General features: G+C 27.0%; 1 protein-coding gene and 1 long non-coding RNA gene across 2 annotated transcripts in view; one reads left to right on the top strand and one right to left on the bottom strand.

The window, feature by feature from the left end:
- LOC139426352 (uncharacterized) overlaps positions 1-21,747 on the top strand; it is a 329,054-nt gene that overhangs the window by 76,627 nt on the left and 230,680 nt on the right. The window lies entirely within an intron of this gene.
- Positions 837-17,332, bottom strand: LOC107445875 (Sodium/potassium-transporting ATPase subunit beta-1-interacting protein; the record flags this gene model as incomplete). The annotated part of the gene is given in 6 exon segments (XM_043047457.2): positions 837-2,047; positions 8,234-8,294; positions 10,281-10,472; positions 12,991-13,071; positions 15,770-15,907; positions 16,998-17,332. Coding segments are annotated over 6 exon segments (885 nt in total). The 3' UTR covers positions 837-1,688.

Below are 21,747 nucleotides of genomic sequence, written 5' to 3'. Positions count from 1 at the left end.
TATATATTCCAATCATAAAGTACAACTGTTAATAAAAATAGTGTAATAAAATCAATGTATTTATGCAACTTCAAGAAAAATGAACCAAAAATAGGTATAATTTCATTTTCCATATTGTTAGTCATAATATGATATGTGCTTATTATAAAAAACACATGACATTTTGCTGATGATAAAAATGTGTATTGAGCAAAGCTATTTGTGCAACAAGTAAAATGCTTGCATTTCAGTAAATTTAATTCTAAATGTTAGACCTAAGGTCTAACAATATAGAAGAATCACAATACTAAGATAAAATATCTATTTCGATTACAAGTCCCATTTACTACAACAATCTCAAAGTAGTTAAGGTGACAAATAAATAAAATAAAAATTCCATTATTCAATTTTATCTAGTGATTCTGAGACAGTAAATTCATTTTACTTTTTATTACAAAATATTTCATTTACAACACATTATGCCTTTGTTTTCAATAATAAATTTATATAAACTTTCTTTTGTGAATATAAATTTCTCTAGATTCAAAATTAATGCAATTTTCATTAAAATACTGTTTTTTGGATTTTTTATAATTAATATTTATAATTTTACATACTTACATGTTTATTTAATGAGGACAAAGACTATTTGAGCAATTTTTAAATTCTTTTTTTTAAAGTTTTAACTAATTGTTCTCTAACAACATTATTTAATTGAAGGGCTTAGGGCAATATAGTGCTAAGGCCAAATTGTTTCTTAGTTTGTACAGAGATAGGTATTTCATAATATTTCAGAATTTACCCAAGATACCGAGATATTACACAGAAACATCTTCTCTTCTACATAAAAATCCTTATTTTATTTTTTATAAAAATATTTTCTTTAACAGTTTGAAAATTTTGTTTGTTATATGATCCCTTGCGCTTAAATTAATTAATTATAACTCAGGAAAGCATCTGAGCAAATCTGATTACCGATAAAATTTATTGCAAAATTTAAAATTATTTTACAATCATTCAAACTATGGATAAGTTTTTATTTTTCCAAGGTAATTATTTAAAAAGTTAGTACTAATCACTATCTGTTGATACTTTGCATAATGCACAAGAAGATTTTTATAATGTAAACCCTATTTTAAAGCGTTTTGATTTGTTCTAGAAATATAATGGCAATATATTTATAGAACAGATGAAAAAAACTTTAAAATAACTTTTAAACACAAATACTTAATAACGCAATTGTATGCACTTTAGTATTTATGATTTAATAAGGGTGTTAGACATAAAATCCAACAAATTTATCAAATTTTCGCTTTCTTTAAAGGAATAATAAAATTTTACATTGTAGTGTGTATGAAAACATTACTATGTTTAAAAGTTGAAAATAAAACTTCGGGTATTAGAAATAAAATTCAACAAATTTATCAATTTTGGATTTCTAAAGAGATTTTAGATTCATGAATTACACCTTATGTGTAAAAATACCTACTTTTGACAAAAACATTTTGCAAAACCATAACAGCACTAAACAGTTTACAGGCAATGGCACAATGGTGATTTGTTCATATCAACTGAGCTCCCAGCAATAACTACTTTGAACACCTGTATATAAGACTCAACACAGCAACAAATGGCACAACATCTAGGTTCAATGGAAATAAATTTCCCTGAGCAATAAATAAATTTTTTCCCTAAGTGGTAGATTTTCCCTAAATAACAGTATCTGTTTCGTTCATGTAGATTGGACTAGGCCTGCCATTTAGGTAAAGGGCAGAAGTTGGCCGTGAACCAGCTTCCGAAGGCGGTTGTGACATTGAAAAGGCAGTGTTCACGTGTGCAGGGTAATAATCTGCATTATAATTATTCTGGTTGTTGGAAGCATTGATGAGCTTAGTGACGGGGTTCTGATAGTATCGCCTTCTAGAGCCCCGTTTTGAGCGTGTTGAGCGCTGCTTCACTTTTCTGGGTGTCATAGGACGTTGGCAGTTGCTAGAATTGATGTCAGGAGCTGATGTGTCATTGTGATATTCAATGCTGTAGGGAAGGTTTCTAATCTGTTTCACTGAACCTTCAAATAAAGCATAGAAATTACTTTATAGAAATAATTAAAAGATAAATATAGAAATGCTGATGTTTTTTATATATGGTTTCACTGGAAGGCATTGGCCCACATTGGGCTGTCTGGCCAACGATAATGATTTACTGGAAAATTTAATTTCATTAAATTAATTTATCATCAAATTAACTAATTTCATCAAATATAAGAGTTCTCTAAATGAAAGATGGCAAAGTGAGACAGTATCATAAATAAGGAATCATATTTTACTATGTCCATTGACCTGAGACCACCCAAGTCTGCTTTGGACCACAACAGGAGTCCTGTTTGCTAATATACAATCCAGTGGACTTTAATGACTCACTCTCTTCTTTGAAGACTTCAGTCTTAGCTGTATTTGGTCCCAATTATAATACAAACTTTTATTTCTTTTAAAATTAGTTACCTGAACTAAAACAATGTCAAGAATCAAGTTTTTTTTTGTTATTTAAAAATTTTTAAAACAGGGGTCTTTAAACGCTGCTGGCTTGGAAAATTGTGCTCTGGTCCTTCAGATCAACTAGTCACAAAATGGCACACTTCATCATAACTGAGGTGACTATATATTTCAGAAATTCTACATCTAATTTCACTTGAATAATGTTTTGTTTGTTACTTTTAATTATAATGTTCAATTAGTGGTAATTGCATGTAATATTGACACAGTAATAAATTTTTAAAAATCTAAAAATTATATGTCATATTGAGTAATTAATTGATTTTAAATTTTTTTAGATCGGTGACAAAATTCATAACATTTATACTGCGGATAAATACAACAGCTATGGTAGATTGAAACAGTGCACAACAAATTGCATATAACTGATTAATCAGTTCTTGTTAGAACATGTAAATTGAATGTTAAGATAGATGCATTCAGAATAATACAATATAGAGGGAAATTATTTTTTCCCCTATTTTAACTAGGCTGCAAGTGTAACTGGAAAAATAGTTCTAGATTATTTTCGAATTAAACACAAAATAACTAAATGCATAAAACGTTGTAAATGGATGTCACAAAATGTAAGAATTTTGTTAACCCCTTGACAATCTGTTAATTTAAAAGAAAACAGTCATAAAAGTGCCGATTATGCCAAAACGTATTTGATTAGTGCTAGTTTAAAATAAATTATCTCAATTACCTTACTACACTGCCATCTGGTGTGTAAATTGAGAAATAAAATGTTTTCCGTGCAAAAGAAATGAATTAGTTTTATACTTATTGGAGCGTTACTACAGAACAATACAGTCCGGAAATTTCACGGGAGCGAGAAATAGAGGGTGAAACCTCACCCCGACATTTTCACGGGAGCAAGGAGAAAGGGATTAAGGAAATATTATGTCAGAAGCTCTTCTGCACAAAATGTTTTTAATGTCTTCTAAGTAATCCAAACACATAAAGATAAAACAACATTATTGACAATTTTCACTTTGGCTGAACAGACTATAAAATAGGCATACCACATGACAGTTTTCATAACACCTGCTGTGATCAGGTCCCTGTGCTTTTTGCAACGCCACTAAATTAAGGTGGAAGGAAGTATAGTATGAGCCAGAAAGTGATTGCACTGTTTTTTTTTGTTGTTGTTGTTATTTTTCAGAAGAGGGTGATGCACAGTAATGATGTCACTCATCTCAAGTCATGTCCAATAACATCTCATTTTTAATCCATAATAGCAATGGATTCCTTGAGAATCAGAGATTGCTTGCCATTGTTTTGACAGATCCAATATTGGCAGTTCAGTCTTTAAAAATAATTGTTATAGCATTTGTTCAAACCTTTTTTACAAAGCTCAAAATTAGTGGTGACCAGTTTGAGACAATAAAAATTCAATTTAGATCCCCCTAATATAATTATCAGTATTTTCTTCTTTTTTTGGTTTCATGTTTTGGTCAGTGTTTTTGTCACAAAACAGCATATTTCATCACAATTGTGACCATTAAACATTCTTTGCATTGTAATTTTTCTTAATTAAATTAACTTTAATACCTTTTTTTCAAAAAAATAATAGACATGCATCATCAGTGAAAAAGTGCACGGACTAGTAATATCTTTTAGTTGTAGGTTCTTTGAACCAACAAATAAATTTTCTTTAGTTCTACGTCTGTATCTTATTATGCAGTAGTACCAGAAATAACTTGTAAAAATTGCACTGCTGATATTTGTTTTGTACTGGATGCATTCATCTTTGGTACAACTTTACACTGTCTTTAAATGCGCGTACACAAAACAAAATCTAAAAAGTACTCTTATTATCTACTTCAATAACCCTAGATGGTCATATGTGGTAACGTGAGTGCTGCCACGTTACCACATATGACCAGTTATATATTTCTAACATTACCACACATGACCAGTTTTCATTTCGTAAAATGAGAATGGAAGTAAAGTCTAAAATAAAAGTAAATTGGAATTTAATGGAAAAAAATAACGTCTTTACTGCAGTTATAAAGCTGTTAAATGCTTAAAATTCAAAATAGAAGAAAAAATAAAACAATACAAAGCAGAAAAGAGATAAGCAAGCATAAACACAATGAATTCAAACCAAGGAATTGCCAGAGAGCTTAACCAAGACAATAACAAAGTTAAAAAGCAGAGAAAGTGCAATAGACATGCAAATGAGATAGAAAAAACATAGGTCGACCTTAAGAAAATGCAAAGGTCTAAGATGAAGTTGCAGGCTATCAACATTCAATATACCACTCGTATTTAAAACTTAGTTCATGCACCACAGTAATATAACATTAAGAAAATACCATTTAAAATTTCTTTAAATGAAAAAAACTATAAGATATATAATTTATTTTTTGCATGCTTTGTATAAATTTAAAAATTTTTTTTTCTTTTCTACAAACTAAATACAGATTAAAATTTGTCAAATTACATGAAAAGACAATTCGTTTTAGAAAAAGCATGCTAAACTGTGGATATTGTGCATTATTAATAAAATTAGTTTATGAGTAAGTGTTATTAAGTAAAGAAAATATAAATATTAGTATTTCATGAAAAGTGTGATTCCTAAACCATCCCAATTTTTTTCATGTCTGCAACTTATAAAACAAGGATTGGTTTTCTTCAAAAGAACATAGACTCGAGCAATATTTTAATTAATGACTTTAAGGAATAATGCGAATAACATGTGCCAATTTCATTTGACACTTAAAAAGTCTCTATTTCAAAGAAACAGTTGTGGCTAACTTAACTTGAATTTATTTACCTATTATTTATAACTCTCAGTACACATATTTTTAAAGAATCACTGAAAATTTCTGGAGTATATCTATTTGGTAGGTATTTTGAATAACATGATTAAGTATACATTTCTCATTCCAGAAAAAGAAGAATTTTAGTTAAATATATTATTTTGATCCAGAGAAATTATGCAATTATTTTATAATTGTTTTAAAACCTATATAAACACTCAGTTTTATTTCTTTAGCACAGCTAATTATTTTTTTATTTAAAGCTAAATTTCGAAAGTTAGATACATTTAAACTTCACTTATTTCAATATTACTGAAAGCCAAATAGCAAAAGATTCAGTCATTCAAATTAAATAGCAGTTAATCCTTAAAAATTTGAAAAAGTGAAGAAAAAAAAAAAACTCATATCAATAGTATGTTGATAGAGATCTTCTCTTTATCATAAACATAATTATAAAATGAAATGGCATATGATTAGAGATTGACAGAACCTTGGTGTCAAATCAGTGAACTTCTTTTAGCTGACATCTAAATATTAAGGGATTTAATAATTTTTGTTTTACTTTAAATTGCCAAAAAAAATTTCGCTCTTGCCAAATTGAATTTTGGTTTAGCTGTGGGAGTTGATTTATTTTGAGTTGGATGACATGTTAAATTGGGATTTAAGTTTAAGGATCATCACATGTTTGGTGTTAAGGTGCAAAAGTTACATACATAGGTTGCAGACACATTTGTGAGGCCTTTGCCGGTGAATGGTAAGTGGAGAGTGATTCAAAGCCACCAATAAAATCAACTGAAAGAAAGAGAGTTGTGCGTTAAATTGCAGCCACATGCATGGCTAAGGTGTACTTTACGATGACCATAAATTTTCACAGCTTTATAGGCAGCATTCAATGTTTTCTTAGGAAAAAAAAAAAATTCATGGAACCAAATATTCACCTCTAGAATGTTTTTGAAACCTTAGATTGATGTTTCTCTCAGAAAACAAATTCAATTTACAAAATATTTAGCTTTATGTTAGAAATTTCAAAAGCATATTTTCCCCCCCAAAAAATTTAATATATATATATATATATATACACATATATTCAAGTAACCAAATTCAAGATGCTAAACATTCAGCTTTAGAAAGTGTTAGGAATTTAAAAAAAAAAATTTTTTTTTCTTATGACACAAACCAAACTAACAAAATATTTCCTCAATAGTTCAAGAATCTAAGTGAATATTGTGTCTTTATATGCAGAATAACATTAAAGCACGAAAAAAAAAAATCTATGATTTATTTTTGTTTGGAACCTCAATTAAGAATAAGAAAATTATCTAACTATTATTGAATCTTTACTTCTTCTGCATCAACCTGATACATTTAAATGTAGAACATTAATGCAACCCTTTGTTCTACAAATAAATGTTTCACCACTTCAAAATAAGTAGAACTGAAGACTAGTTTAACTAATTAGTTTAAGAACAGGTAAATAACTGAATTAAATGATAAAATTGTAGCTCATAGTTAATTATTTAAGACATTATATTTATACCAATTTATTCATATACCACAATAATTGTATATAGGAATAACGCCACTATGATGAAAAATTTGTCATCTTGAAATCTGTTTGGAATTAACAAAACAGTAATGTAAAATAGTTTTTTGTGTTGCATTCCACGCCTTTAAAAAATATATATGTTGTACTAATTTTAGTGTTCTAACTGTGATATGGAATTCAAACGTGTTGCATTGAAATGGAATAAAGAAAAGTGTCTAGTAGTACAAAAATGTTTAAATTTCAATTTGTTACTATTCAAGAATTGGCGTTATTTAGAATTTTATAAGTTTTAGATAATTAATTTTTAACATAGTATTTTTTTACTTCTTACTTTCTCATTTATTTCATCTACACATTTTAATCTGAATTTTGAATTCATTTACTAATATAATTCTAACTTTTTTTCACTTAATTTAAATAAATACTCATTTTCAATCATTATGGAGTAATGAGCTTAATTAAGGTGTTTAAGATGGCAATTAATACTTTTTTATATGTGCCATAACATAAATTATGTAATTGTAAAGTTTGGAATTTTTTTAAGTTTATCTACCATATTAAGTTTTTGGTTCACTAAATGACCAGATGATCCTATTAGACCACTAAATTTTCAATTGTTGGTGGGAGAACTCTAATTTTATATAACACTCCAGAAAAGAAAAGAAAAATATTCTTAAAGGAAATTTAAATAACTTCAGCTAAAAAAAAGTGCATCCAATTGAGCAGTTAGATTTTATTTTGTCTTCACTTGACTGTGATTCAACATAAATTGAAGAAAGAATCAACGATTAAAAAAAATAATAATAATCTCGAAATAAAACTGAAAAACAATTGGTCATCATACAGTACAAACTTAATCCAGATTGCCATTTTCATGCTGTCTAGGAAATTAGTTGAATCATAATGCAAAGAAAATTTCCCTAGCCAAAATTTTATGGATTTAAATTATCATTACAAGAAAAGTCAAGTTCATGAGTTTATTCTTCGATATGAAAAATTAATTAATTATTATGACCATGATATGAAGATTAAGAATCAAATCAAATAAAACTCAATTTTTTTTATTGTTGCATATTTAAGAAAAAAGATTTATCATAAGTCATTTATAGTAATAGATTAAGATGGATTGTAGACATAAGATAGATTAGCTAACAGAAGACTGTTAAATAAATGGTTTGAGGACAAACCAAAGACCAGAGAATAACTAAGACCAGAGATTCTAAGACCAAAACTCTTAAGAAAAATGTAATTAAACTCAATTTAAAATTTATATCAGAAATTATTGATATAAAAAGCCAGAAAGTATGTCAAAAAAGGTGGTTGGAAAGTTTTCTGCTAATAATATGTTTTAACATCTACTCAAAGCACTCATAAAAGAAAGAAAAAATATTTGCAAGGTATATACTTACAAGAATCATCATCTCTAGTAAAAACATAAATTGTAAAGGAGGCAGATATTATACCAAGAATCTGGAAAGATAAGAAAATCTTCAGTCACAAAATTTATTTCAATTCAAGCTTCATTATCAATCCTCAATAGTCTTGAATTAAATATAAAATAATATTTTTTATACAAGATAATTAAGTGTCTGTTCGGTTCAATCATCGAATATAATTTTTATGCATAAAATGTATTTATGTTCATGTTATTATGTTTAATTTAAGCAATGGAAATTAAATTCAGTGAGTGGAAATTAAATTGCTTAAATTAAACATAATATCAAATGTTATTATGTTTAATTTAAGCAATTTAATTTCCATTCACTGACGAGATAACAAATAAAATAAGCTTCAAATGCGTAAAAAAATAATTAAATAAATAAAAATACTGTTATTGCCAATACTTAAATCACTGGATTATAAAACCAGTTGCTTTTTAAAATCAAATCTGCAAGAACAGAATAATTACAATAATAAAACATGTTAAAACCATCATTTAATAAAATGATTAGCACTGTTTTATGAAATCAAAATGAAGCTTTTGGAGAGCGAATAAGCTATTTTCTAATATGTTCTATTAAGATTCAATGAAGAATAAAGGTTGATGCAACAGTTTAACTATCATTTTAAATTTATTTTAGTAGTGGCAGCATACCTAATCAGAAGTATTAAGTTTCAATGATGAAATTGAAATGTACACAAATTTAATCATTGGCATTCCATGTAATATTGAAAGTTACTAAGACAATCATAAATTTTTATATGATATTTAATTTTTAATTTTAAGTTCAACTAATCAAACAATACATCAATATTTTAAAAATCTCTTAAAATGTTTTATCAAAGTCAAAAGTAAATTAAAGTATTTGAAATAAAATATGAAGGCAGTAAGTACTTGATAGTTGTAGCGTTTAATGTCTTTGCAAACAACCATTTTTTCTAAACTGTATATATAACTGTATACTGAACTGGTGAAATATCAATGAACTTTTCGCTTAAATATTTGTTAAATTAGAGATAATAAAAATAAAACACAAAATTATAAACTTTTCATTTTAAATATTTTTACATGATTACTAAGGATCACACCTGCAATGAAAATTAGTGGTCTAATAGGACCACCTATTTATTTAGTGATCCAAAATCTTACCATGATAGATAAACTCGAGAAAAAAAATTGAACTTGACAATTATGTAATTCATGTTATGGTAGAAATGAAAAACTAATAATTACCATCAATAACACATTATTAGGTTCATTACCCCATAATGATTGAAGATTAGTATATTTCAAAATTAAGTGAAAAAAAGCTAAAATAATGTTATTAAATAGATCTAATAAAGAGATTAAAATGATGAGACGAAATAAATTAATAAATGAGAAAGTAAAAACTGAATAAATATTATATTAAAATTTAGTTATCCAAAAATTATTAATTAAAACCACTACTAATAGAGAAAATTACATTATTTTATTGATGAACAATTATACTGTCAGTACATAATGCAAAGCACGGCACAACATAAAAATTTGAAATTTTAACATTAAATTTATAAATCCTTGTACCAGACACTTTAATTTATTGCATTTCAATACAACGCATTTGAATTCCATATAATGCCTAGAACAATAAAACTGGTACAAATTTTTTTTTTACATGCATGGAATTAGATAAAAAAAATTACAGATTTGCAAATTCTAAATATATTTGTCACCCATTCCTATGATTTTAGCGCGATTTGCTAAACATTTGGTGATAATTTTCACCATACTGGCGGGAACTCTAATAATTACCACATTTGTAACTTTTTCACTCCACTGAGAAATCATAAATATTTTACATCAAGAGACCTGCTTCAATATATAAAAAATAACATTTTAAAGACAACACATTATGTTGCAACTTTTGGGAAAATTAAGTCTTCAAAGTGCTTTGCTATGTTGATATTAAATGTTAAAAATACAACTTAATTTATTACTGCCAAGCCTATTAAAAAAACAAGTTAGATACATACTGCCAAGAAACACTGGACAGCAGCCTGAATGGCTTCAATATAAAAATATTCTATAACACATCCTTCAACGGAGGACGGAGTTGGAAAATAGAATGGATCTTCGTGTGATGTATTGTAAATTGGTCTACAGCCAGCTCCATTTACTAGCCACCAGCTACGACTTCCAGTGCCCATATTCAACACTTCTGTATCCTGAAAGAAAGATGATATTAAGTAATCTAAATACTCCATTTTACTTATATTACTTGTTCACACCCCTTGTGAAATTTTTTTTTGAGCTTTCTGAGACAATTCTCTCGATTACTAGTACCTTTCTGAGAGACATTTTTAATACAAATATATATAGGTTTTAGTATTTTAAAGTAACAAAAGCGCTTTGTGATTACAAAAAAAAAGCCTTTGTGAAGAGAACAGAACAGTATATATATTTTTTAATCATAAATGTAAGAATTTTTTTAAAATTTAAATATAAAAGAATACATATTCTAATATTATTGGTGATATTCTTGTTCTAAAAAATATTTGTATAGTTAAACTTTTTTTAAATTTTTGCTATTTGGAAAATTATTTTTTATAATATCAATCTGATACTCTAGCTAAAGTCAATCTTTGCGGAATTTTTTTATTCTCAAAAGAATAAAGGGGGAAAAAAATTAAGAGAGTTTCTTTTTCACTTCTTATGTGCGAGAAAGACATTTTTTGATATAATTCTGCAGAAAGGGGAAAAAAAAGTTTTGAAGAAGAAAAAAAAAAATTTCAAAAATTTATGCAGATAAAAAAAAAAAAACTTTTTGCTTTTCAAATAAAAAATCATTCTGCAGAAGCTCCCTAATGTTCTGTGACAATGTCGCCGCATTGTCATGATTTTGCCATGGAATTCATACCCTATAACCAATATTTTATTCAGAGTGCACTAGATACCTAAATATTTTAATAAGAAAATATGGGGGAAATTTTATACAAAAATTTGTACATAATTGTGAAATCTTCATAGAAACATAATTAGCATAAAATTTTTTACAAGGAATTCTTTAGTAACCAAACTATTGGCAGTATACTGTTCAAGTTATTCAAGAAATCAGTAGTTTTGAAACATGCTGTTGAACCTAGCTAAGGTCTGTTAAATTAACTTCAAAAAAGTTAAAAGTATCATTAAGCATTCTTAATAAAATTTCAGGTACTGTCTCAATATGCGAACTACCTATGTAGTTACTTTACAGATAAGTAGATGGCGTTATTACAGTAAAGTATGGTAGAGTATACCAGGCAGTGGTACATAAACTTAAAAAGATATTAGTGCAGGATATATTTAACAGTGGCACTTATCCTAAAAAATTTTTTAAAAAAAATCAGTGTAGTGTATGCTGTGGGAGTAGCATTTAGCCGAGCAGTAGCATTTAACTGTAAAAACATCTGTGTAAGGTATACCTAGCAAATATATATTACGCATACTAAAAGAATAAAGCTAAAAACTCAACTTTTAAAAAATAAACAAACATTGATTACACAGGCAGATCACATATTGAGATATTACTAACTTTTGTAAACACATACAAAACATAAAACAAAAATCACAAATAAAAGTATGTTTTTTCTAAGAAAAGAAATTGGCATTAACATGTATCAAAATTTATAACAAAAAAGTGTTTGCTTAAAAAAAATAATTATCATAAAAGGTAACTGTAATTAAAATAAATGGTAAAAACATTTTCAATTAACTGATTGCAAAATATGGAAACCTCAACTTTTTTCTGGATTAATTTAGTAATATGCAATTATTTTTGGCATTCCTGTGAATACTGTAAATATTTAAATTATACTTCTGCAGTTGATATTCCTATTTTGAAATAGTACTTAGTAGAATGTAAGGTTGTCATTCAAAGAAAACTGTGATAGGGAAAAACTAATTCATTCTAATACATTAAAAATGTTTCATAGTGTATTAATGCACAAAACTTAAAAGTTCAATAGTTGCATTATTTTAAAAGTTCTCAAAAAGATACAGACTTGTTTTCTTTCTCGGCCATATTACTTAAGGAACTAACAACTCAACAAAGATTCAAAAACGAAAATTTGAAGTTCAATAACTGTACATTATAAAAGTTCATAAAAAGGTACTAACATTTTTTTATAAGCCTTATTACTTTAGTGACTAATTACTTAATACAAATCCAAAGGCAAAATTTAAACTTCAATAATCAAACCTTTAAAATTTTTCACACAAGCACTGACTTTGACCCTTTCACAAAGAATTTTTATTAAACATATTTTTCATACTCATATACACTCATTCATATATTTCATTACACTCATTCATATATTTCACCATTAAAATTTCTTTTAATTTTCAAAATCAATTATGGATACATTTTTGAATATGGATGGAAAAAATCTTTCAAACTACTTTTTTTAATTTTATAACAAATTTCTATAATTTAACACATTTTTATTAGTAACTAGTAGTATACTCTGTTTTATAATAAAAATAAATAAAAAATACAAATTTGCTTTTAATTCAATCGGCAGATAAAACATATAAAAATGATGCCAGTTGCCCTTCTGTGTCAAACAGTTAACTATCTTGTGAAATAGCGAGCCAAATATATCACCTGACTCATTTTGTATAGGTAAAAAAACATGTCAACTAAAATATAAATATTGAAAAATGCAATACAAGTAAGAAAAGGGGCAATATTTAAATTCAACATACCCTGGTTAAAATGCCAGCTTCAAAATAGACGCATATAACAAATACATTCCATCCTAGCCACAGTGAAGTCCAGACAGCATACTAGAAATGCAATGAAAAATGCACTTTAATATACTGTTATTTCAATCAATTAAAAATTCTCTTGATTTTCAAATTAAACTTTAAAAGCTTAAATAAAGCATTATCTACATGTAATTGATTGTATGCAGTGTTCTCCCTAAGGGTTTTTAAAAGGGCAACTCACCTTGTCTGCCCCGTTTGAACCCTATGAATATATCCTCCTTGCTCTTTTTGTGAAAATAAGCTACCATCCCTTAAAAACACTGCCTTTTTATTTAATTTTTTCCTAACCACCTGTTTTAACCAAAAGTTCCCTTCAGATGTATTTTGTTATTCATGATCACTTAACTTAAATTTTCAATCTTATTCCTTCATTTTAGTAAGATTTTTCTTATGTTGTCCAATTATATATTTAAAATTCACATGATATTTAGCCCCAGAGATAGTCACGTGAGATTTATTTATTTATTTTTGAAAATTTTGATAAAATTTTTCAAAGATAATGTACTTTAAGACCAGATTATTAACCAGAGATGGAATTTCTTTAGAAAAAAGTATATTCCTTTTCAAGAATGGAAAGTATTTTAAGTCTAAAAAATGATCAGTACAATTTAGCAATAAGTTATAAGTATTAGGTTAAATTTAATCACATAAAATTTAACATAGTACAAAAAAGTTTAGTTTCCTTTCACCCTTTCCTATTTACCTACTTTTTAAAAAATAACTCTTTTCTTATTTTACCATGACACAAAATGTTAAAATCTATTTGAATGTTTTAATTTTAAATGGATTAAGTCTTATTTTCCTAATAAATATAATTTTGTACTCCTAGGTTAACTATGGGTATTTTTAGTTTACATACTTCAATTTAAAAAAAAAAGTTAATTCACTGTTTAGATAATACTTACAATTTAGATAAAAATTAATCAAATTAAAAATTATTAATTCTGGTTATTATAACAAATATTTACTTTGTTAGAATTGTTTTCAACTAGTTAAGTTTTTATCAGTTTTTTACAGGGTTGGCAAGATTTTGCCGCAGGTGGAAAAAACCATGGTAAAAACCGGTAAAAACCGTCCTGGCAAAAACAGGTTTTTGCCAAGCAAATTGGCAAAAAGTGGCAAAAACCTATACTTTCCAAGATGAGAGGACAAAAACACATTTTTGATACAAAATTATTCCTAAAATTAAAATATATACTATAAATATAAATAAATACAAAAAAATTCACAAAATTATTAATCCATAATTAAATTATAATGTAATAATATATCATTTTAGTAGTTTATAACATTGATTGGAAAATTTGTGATTATTCTTTTTCCAGTGAAATGAACTTATTTTAAATTAATATAACTACATATAATTTAAAGCATACAATATCTATCAACATGTGTAGTTAATTATTGTACAAATAATAATTTTTTATAATAAATAAAAATAATAATAATATACAAACAATAATATTTATTTATTTGTAAAAAAACATTAATTTAAGGATTCTAAAATGAAAAGAGGACAAAAACTTTCAATCTTTTAAAAATTATTACCCTTATATTAATTATTAATATGTTAAAAATAATTTTTTCAGGTAATGTATCAAAATTATTATTCCTTATGATTGATTTAAATTTGTTTCAAGTATTTTGTAATTATTTAATCAGCAATTTAGATAATTTGGTTTTTGCCGGTTTTTACCAGTTTTTGCCGGTTTTTACCAGGTTTTTGCCACTGTCCTGGCAAAAACCCCTTTTTGCCGGCAAAAACTCCAACCCTGGTTTTTTATCCTTTTTATATTAATGAATTTTTTAGTGATATTAAATTTTACCATTAATTTTATAAATAGATATCCTTTTATTTAAAAATGTACCTTTAAATGTTTATTTTCTCATAATTTTCAGTTTAAAATAAAAAACTTTTATGTTGCTTATCAATTAATAATTTGTTTTAGTTGACTTTTTTTGAAGAAAATTAATAGACAGATTATTTGTTAGCTTGCCTTTAATTATTTTTCATAAGCTTTAAATTTTTCTGTTAATTTGATAATGAGTGAAAATTACTTAGGGAAGCATACACATAAAATAGTATAAGAGGGTAATTTAAAAATTGAGGGTCAAATTTAATTATTATATGATTTTACATATTTGGATAAATTTTATTGGTAGCAAGTGAGTGCTTTTTTGAAACTCAAAGTGCCCTTTTCTTTTTCCTAGGGAGAACTCTGTGCATGTAAATACAAGAATTAAAAAAAATAAAAAAAATTTAATGCAAAATATTTTCTACTTTTTTTAAAAAAAAAAAAAAACATGTAGATGTTTGACTGGTGGTACCGTTTGAGTTGGTTCCCTTCTATGAATTTTTTTTTTAGTTTTTCCCGGGCTGCTGCCCGGAAGTTTCCAAGACCTGGCGATTATTCTGCCAAAGATCAGGATACGGAAATATCCCCAAGCTTATTTTAAAAGAGTGTGAAAAGTTAATTCCTAGCAAAGTCTTACAATTTTAAGCAAAAGTATGACAGTTGAAAGTATACCCTTCCTCCAAATACAACTAAAGCCCTGACTTTGGTAATAAGATATATTTCTAAATGGCACTTTATATTGTTCACAAAATTAATTTTATTTAGATATTCAATTATGTTATAAACCTGCAAAGATTTGTCATTAACATTTCTCGTAACCTGAATTAGCAACAAGCCAAGAGAAAAATAATAATACTTACACATGTTATGTACTTAATTTTATATTGGTAAGCTCCAAATATTCCTAATATTGCAAAGATTATTTGAAAAAAATTAACCAGGATGGGAGTCCACATATAACCCAAGAAATCTAAAATTTGTCTTTGAATTGTAGATACCTGTAAAGAAGAAATATTATTTTTGATATGCATTATTTATGAAGAAAATAACTGTATTATCCTCTTAATAATTTAAATAAAAAAATAGTTATTTATTTTGAAATCATATCATCATTCAAATTTTAATAAGATATTTTCATATTGGTACCTATTTATGACAACAATTATAGAAGAGGCACCAAAGCATTCACAGTGAATTCAAGGCAAGTTACGAGGCATATTTTTTTAACGTAATGCAAGTACAAAATCTGGGCACTGGAAATGAGCCCCTTAGCAATTTCAATTGCTCCGGATAAATATGATGCAGTTTTCCTTATTCTTTTATTTTCCTTAGTGGCACTTTAAACTAAAATTAGTAGCAATTTTCTTCATCATAAATTTTGAAACTTTAAAACTATGGTACTACGATCATACCTAAAAGCTATATCAAGTAATAATACTTTGAATTATAACTTAACCTTTGTTTTAAAATTTTACATAAAGAAAAAACAGAACAAATCATTCAGCTACAATATTTAATTTAAAATCCTTTTAGAAAGAGAAAAGTTTTAATAAACGCTTGATTTACAAACAATGCTAAGAAAAATAGTATAATTCATTCAGTTAAAATATTTAATTTTAAATCATTTTAAACAAAAGAGAATTCTTTAGAAACGCTTGATTTATAAACAATGCTAAGAATATAATAAACTCTGAAACAATAACTGGTAAATATTTTAAAATAAATTAACATGTCATAATGACACAAACATGATAAATGAAGACAATAATACAAAATTATTTTGAAATGTTTGAAGACCAAAGAAAATGAAACTAAGAATTAATCAAACATAAAACCTCATAAAAAGCCCAAAATTTTCGAAAAATAATACAAAAATTATATATAATAATTGACAAGTAAATTATTTTGAAATATTTGAAGTACCAAAAAAAAAATGAAACAAAGAATTTATCAAACACAAACTCCTATTGATAACTCAAAATTTTCAATTACAAATATTATTCAAGTTAAATTTCTAAATGCATTCAAATACATTTACTTTCTAAAATGTTTAAAAATGGAGTTTTTATGAGTTTTAACAACACATACCAATTGAATTACACATGTTGTAATTAAAATACAACGAACAGCACAACAGGCCATGATCAAACAAATAAAACAAGAATTGAGTCAATCACAAAAAATAACATCCGCATTATTGGTAAACTACTCATATCTATCAAATTAATTACTAGAGCTTAGAATGCTATAAAACAAGAGGAGAAAGAATCACAAGTTTAAAAAGAGTCGATTAACGATTACAACTGATAGATAATTTCTTGAGAAAACTTGAATTCTTCAGTCACATATTTATCAGAATAAACAAAAACAAAATAAACAATACAATAGCGGTTCTTTCACTTTTTCCCCCTTAAAATTTTTGCCATCCCCTTTGTATAACATCGTTGCCATTTATTGAATCAATTTTCAATAAAAGTGTTCAAACAGAAACTACTGGTTTGTTAGCATCTGACGTCATATTTTTTTAAACAAAGTTCCTTACACTTCCAAATGAGGTGCAACTGTTTTGAGATTTTTTTCACATTGCAATAAGAATAAAATTTATTATAACAAGCTAAATTTTTAAGAAAGATATTCAGATAGGAATATAAATTAATTAAAGCAAAGCATTTACCAAAACAGGTTCTTTTAATGGTGTTTTTTTTTTTAATTTATGATATTTTTTAGATTTTTTCTAAAGTTTAAATTTTGGTAAATAAAAGTAATAAAGTTTGGCTAGACATTTTTGGACTCATTCTTTTACTAAAGAGAAATTGCAAAATGAAAAAATTGGAAGAGTTTTCTTCGGTGGGAAAAAGAAAGAAAAAAGCAAAGACACATTTTGTTTTATTCATCGATTGCCAGATTAAAATAGCTAGAACTGAAAGGAAACTGGTGGAAATAATTTTCGTATTTGGGAGATTTTGCATTTCGTCGTTGGGTTGTAATCGCATTACATCCGACAAGATCATGTACGTAAGTGCTGAGCAGCAAAGTTAACGCAAAATCACCAAAAAGGAGCATTTACCGCGTGTGGTTGCCGCAGCTTCGATTGCAGTTGAGAGAAAAAGAAAACCTGATTGGTGAGTTTTCCATGGAAAAATAAATTTCACCAATCTAGTCGTCATATGAAACCAATTCAGATTAACCATTGAGTAAGGCTTTTTGACTTCTTACTTTCTCACACATATTCTTTTATACAATGTCAAATGAGGGAGTAAATGCTTTCTATGAGCAGAATGGTTAGTTAAATAAAGTATATCAGTAATGCAGAAGTCGAGTAGCGAAAAGGTGAATTCGTGAAGATAGAGTTCGACGTGGAACCGCAATGCTGACGAGATGGAAGCGACTAATGCATAAAATAATAATAAAGCAAATGGTTTGTGGTAATAAAGTTCATTTGAAGCAAAAACTCTATTTTTTAGGAAAATTTAGTATTCTAAAATAAACTAGTTATAAAAATTGTGCTTTTTTTATTCTCAGTTCAATAAATTTTATTTAAGAGGATTTTGATCCCCAGTTCATATCAGAAAACTTAATGAATTGTTGTTTTTCATTACTCTAAAAAATATAAGCTTACCAGCCATTTTGCAAAATAAGTAAGAAAGCATAGCGCCTTTCGCTCTTGTCAAGAGAGCACCGCAAGGGTAAAGGAACATCTAGGTTCAGAATTCCACAGATCGACGGCAACATCACTCTTTCTTGAGGCCACACCCTGAATTTATAAATAGATCTGAAGGGGATGGAAATTTTTCCTAGATTCCTGTACCCATGGTACTATTGAGGACTTTCGATTCCACAGATTTTACGAGCATGTATATCGCTCGTACTAGGTGGATCTTAGAGGAGTCAAGGATTGAATCCCTGTTCCTCCACACCGCAGTCCGATTTCTTAACCACTGGTCTACCACGGCCGAAACTTTACCTTTTGTCGAAGATGAGACACCGGTGTCCCTTATATATATTTTTTCTGACACTTTAATTACAAGCAAATATATATTTTGGTACTTTTTAATAACTGAAAAAAGTCTAATAGTTATATTAAAAAAATCTGTAAGATTATCGGAGCTATCTTTGTGCTAAAATATATAATTCGAAAAAAGTAGCTTGAAACAATTTTTTTCATTCATTTTCAAAAATTTATCAACAATGGAATTTTTTTTAAATTAAAGAAATTGGACCACTTTGGGAACCTATGTTCTAGATTATTAAATTACTAAATATAATGTTTTCGACTTATTTAAACCTTAATTAATGCAGAATAATGAAAAAAGTATTAAAATATGTTTAAAATAAATTCTGCTCCAAAGAGTTAAGGTTTATAAATTTATGATGTACATTGTATTACTCTTTAAAAAAGCTTCGCATGTTTATAAAGTAAGGTTTGTAGTCTAAATAATGTCGCATTTAAAAATTTTATTTGATCAATTCTATTAGTTCTTAAACTTAAACAGGTAGTTAAATAAAACACATTTCTTTTATTATGCTGTGTTTGAATCGCACCACATAAAACTATAATTCTTAACTCCCACATTTAAGATAAATTTTTTGCAATGGATGGGAATTCATAATTACATTGAAAATACTGTGATTATGATGCTATCAACTAAATAATAGTTAACTTAGAACAGTTTTCAGATCTTGTTTTTGGCCAAATTATTTTAAATCATCTTCAGTAGTTCAAGAATATAATATTAGAACATAAATTTTATGGCAGCTTTAAACATAAAAAAAAAATATCTCAGGAACAATGATGAAGAATTTTTAGCTTTGTTGAATATATAATTTTTTTTAAATAATAACCACTTTCGACCCTTTAAGGGTCCAACGATCCGAAGAATTAGTTTAAAAAAATAAAACTTATTTCATTCTTCAAATTAATTTTCGCAAAACAAGACATACATGTTCACGAAAATATATTAATAATACAAATTAGTACTTCAGTTAACTTTTTCATTTACTCCGAAAACTTATTTCAGTAAGGAACAAAAGTTCACGCTTTGCGCCATTTTTAAAATTAGCAGGACTAGAAATAGGTTCAACTAGACCTAACAGTCACGAGTAACTGCTAGAAGCTCAAAACAGTTATGAAAACAGCATCATTTTATGCGACAACAAAGCCTTAGAAAAACAACAATAATGAATATACCTTACCATATATTAACGTTCCTCCACATATTAATTTCTCAAATATAAGAATATTAAAACTAAATTCGCAAAACTGAACCTGTTTTTAAATGATCAGCTCATACTTCTTGTGGAATAGTTTGGAAACTGTTTTAGGTAGGTGATTGTTAGGCTAGAGCAGGGGTCGCCAAACTTTTTTGATCATCGACCCCTATATAATTTTTCGAAATCTCCATCGACCCTAATCAAACTGTTATTATTGTCCAATGTGCAAATTACGTATTCGAACTGCCACTGTTGTCACTTGTTAAAATTTCGTATTCAAACTATGTCGATTTTGACTTGTTCAATTTAACACCTTTTAACTAAGATATAAAAAATATAATACCTATACCCTCTTTGCTCAATATTCTTGCATAATCAATTTTTTTAATGAAATAGAACTAGCAGATTCAAATTCAAAAACACCAAATTCAAATTTATAATGAAATTCATTTCATTCATTTTTTTTTCCTGTTTAACTCTTTTTTACGCCAATTTAGCTCTTTTATCGTTATTGTTGTTTTTCTTCAATTTTGTTTCAAGAATCTTTATCTCATTAAGATTCTAGGTTTAAAAAAATTATTTAAAAAATCCATATAAAAACGTAAATTTGAAGATTTATCTGGAAGAACGGTATACGGCACTCCTATAAATTTGTTGAACTTATTGCAATAAAAACCCATCCGAAAACAGCAGTAAAGAGCATTTTGATTTAAAAATGTCACTTTTTGTGAAAGTGCAGCGTGAACGAGTTTAAATGATGCATCATTAAAACTCGTATGATGCATCATTTTACCTGTCTATATCTCGTATGATGCATCATTTTACTCGTCTCATCGAACTAAATTTATAATTTAGTTCGATTTTCTATTTCCATTAAATATTTGCGTATAGTTTTTCATTCTACTATTTACATCGCTCTTAACATACAAGCAGAATTTATTTTAAGAATTAAAATTAAGTGCAGGTGTTTTTTTTATTAGCAATTTAATTTTTAATAACAAACATAATATTACATGCATTAACTAAACTTGTATAAAAAAACAGATATAAATTTCTACAATTATTAACTCTAGTTTTTCCGATGTAACCATACAAATTTTTAAAAAATATATTATTACTGAAAAAGGTTTAGTATATTTTAATAATCTGAACTCTTATTCATATTCTTTTGAGAGAGAAATCTAACAGCTTCCTTAAATTTTTTAAGAAAAAATGTATTATGAATTATTTTCTAAATGCGTAACATAAACAGAAAATATAATTAAAACCATGAGCACATAGAAGTATCAAAGCAACTAGCTTCTATTCTTGGAATGAAAATAAACGAATAGTTTCAAGAACAATCTCTTCAAAAAGAATTAATTGGTCTAAGCCCTGATTTCTAAAGAAACACTTCAAAAACAGATAAGAAAAAAATAAATTCTTTGTTTGCGAAGAAAGAAATATCGGAAATCTTTGGAAATTCAGTTACTTCTTACGGGAAACAATCGGTCCAAAGCTACTTCTTTTTGTGAAATAGTGGTATTCTAAAGCTTATACAGTTCTTATAAGAGTTTACAAGAAACTAATAAGTTATAACTTACAAGCTATTGTGATTTTTTTGCAGTTTCTTATATGGAGTTCTCAA

Source organism: Parasteatoda tepidariorum, chromosome 9 (genome assembly GCF_043381705.1).
Source record: "Parasteatoda tepidariorum isolate YZ-2023 chromosome 9, CAS_Ptep_4.0, whole genome shotgun sequence".
Classification (NCBI taxonomy): domain Eukaryota; kingdom Metazoa; phylum Arthropoda; class Arachnida; order Araneae; family Theridiidae; genus Parasteatoda; species Parasteatoda tepidariorum.
The sequence above is the reverse complement of the archived record's forward strand: the minus strand, read 5'-3'. Positions and strand labels throughout refer to the sequence as shown.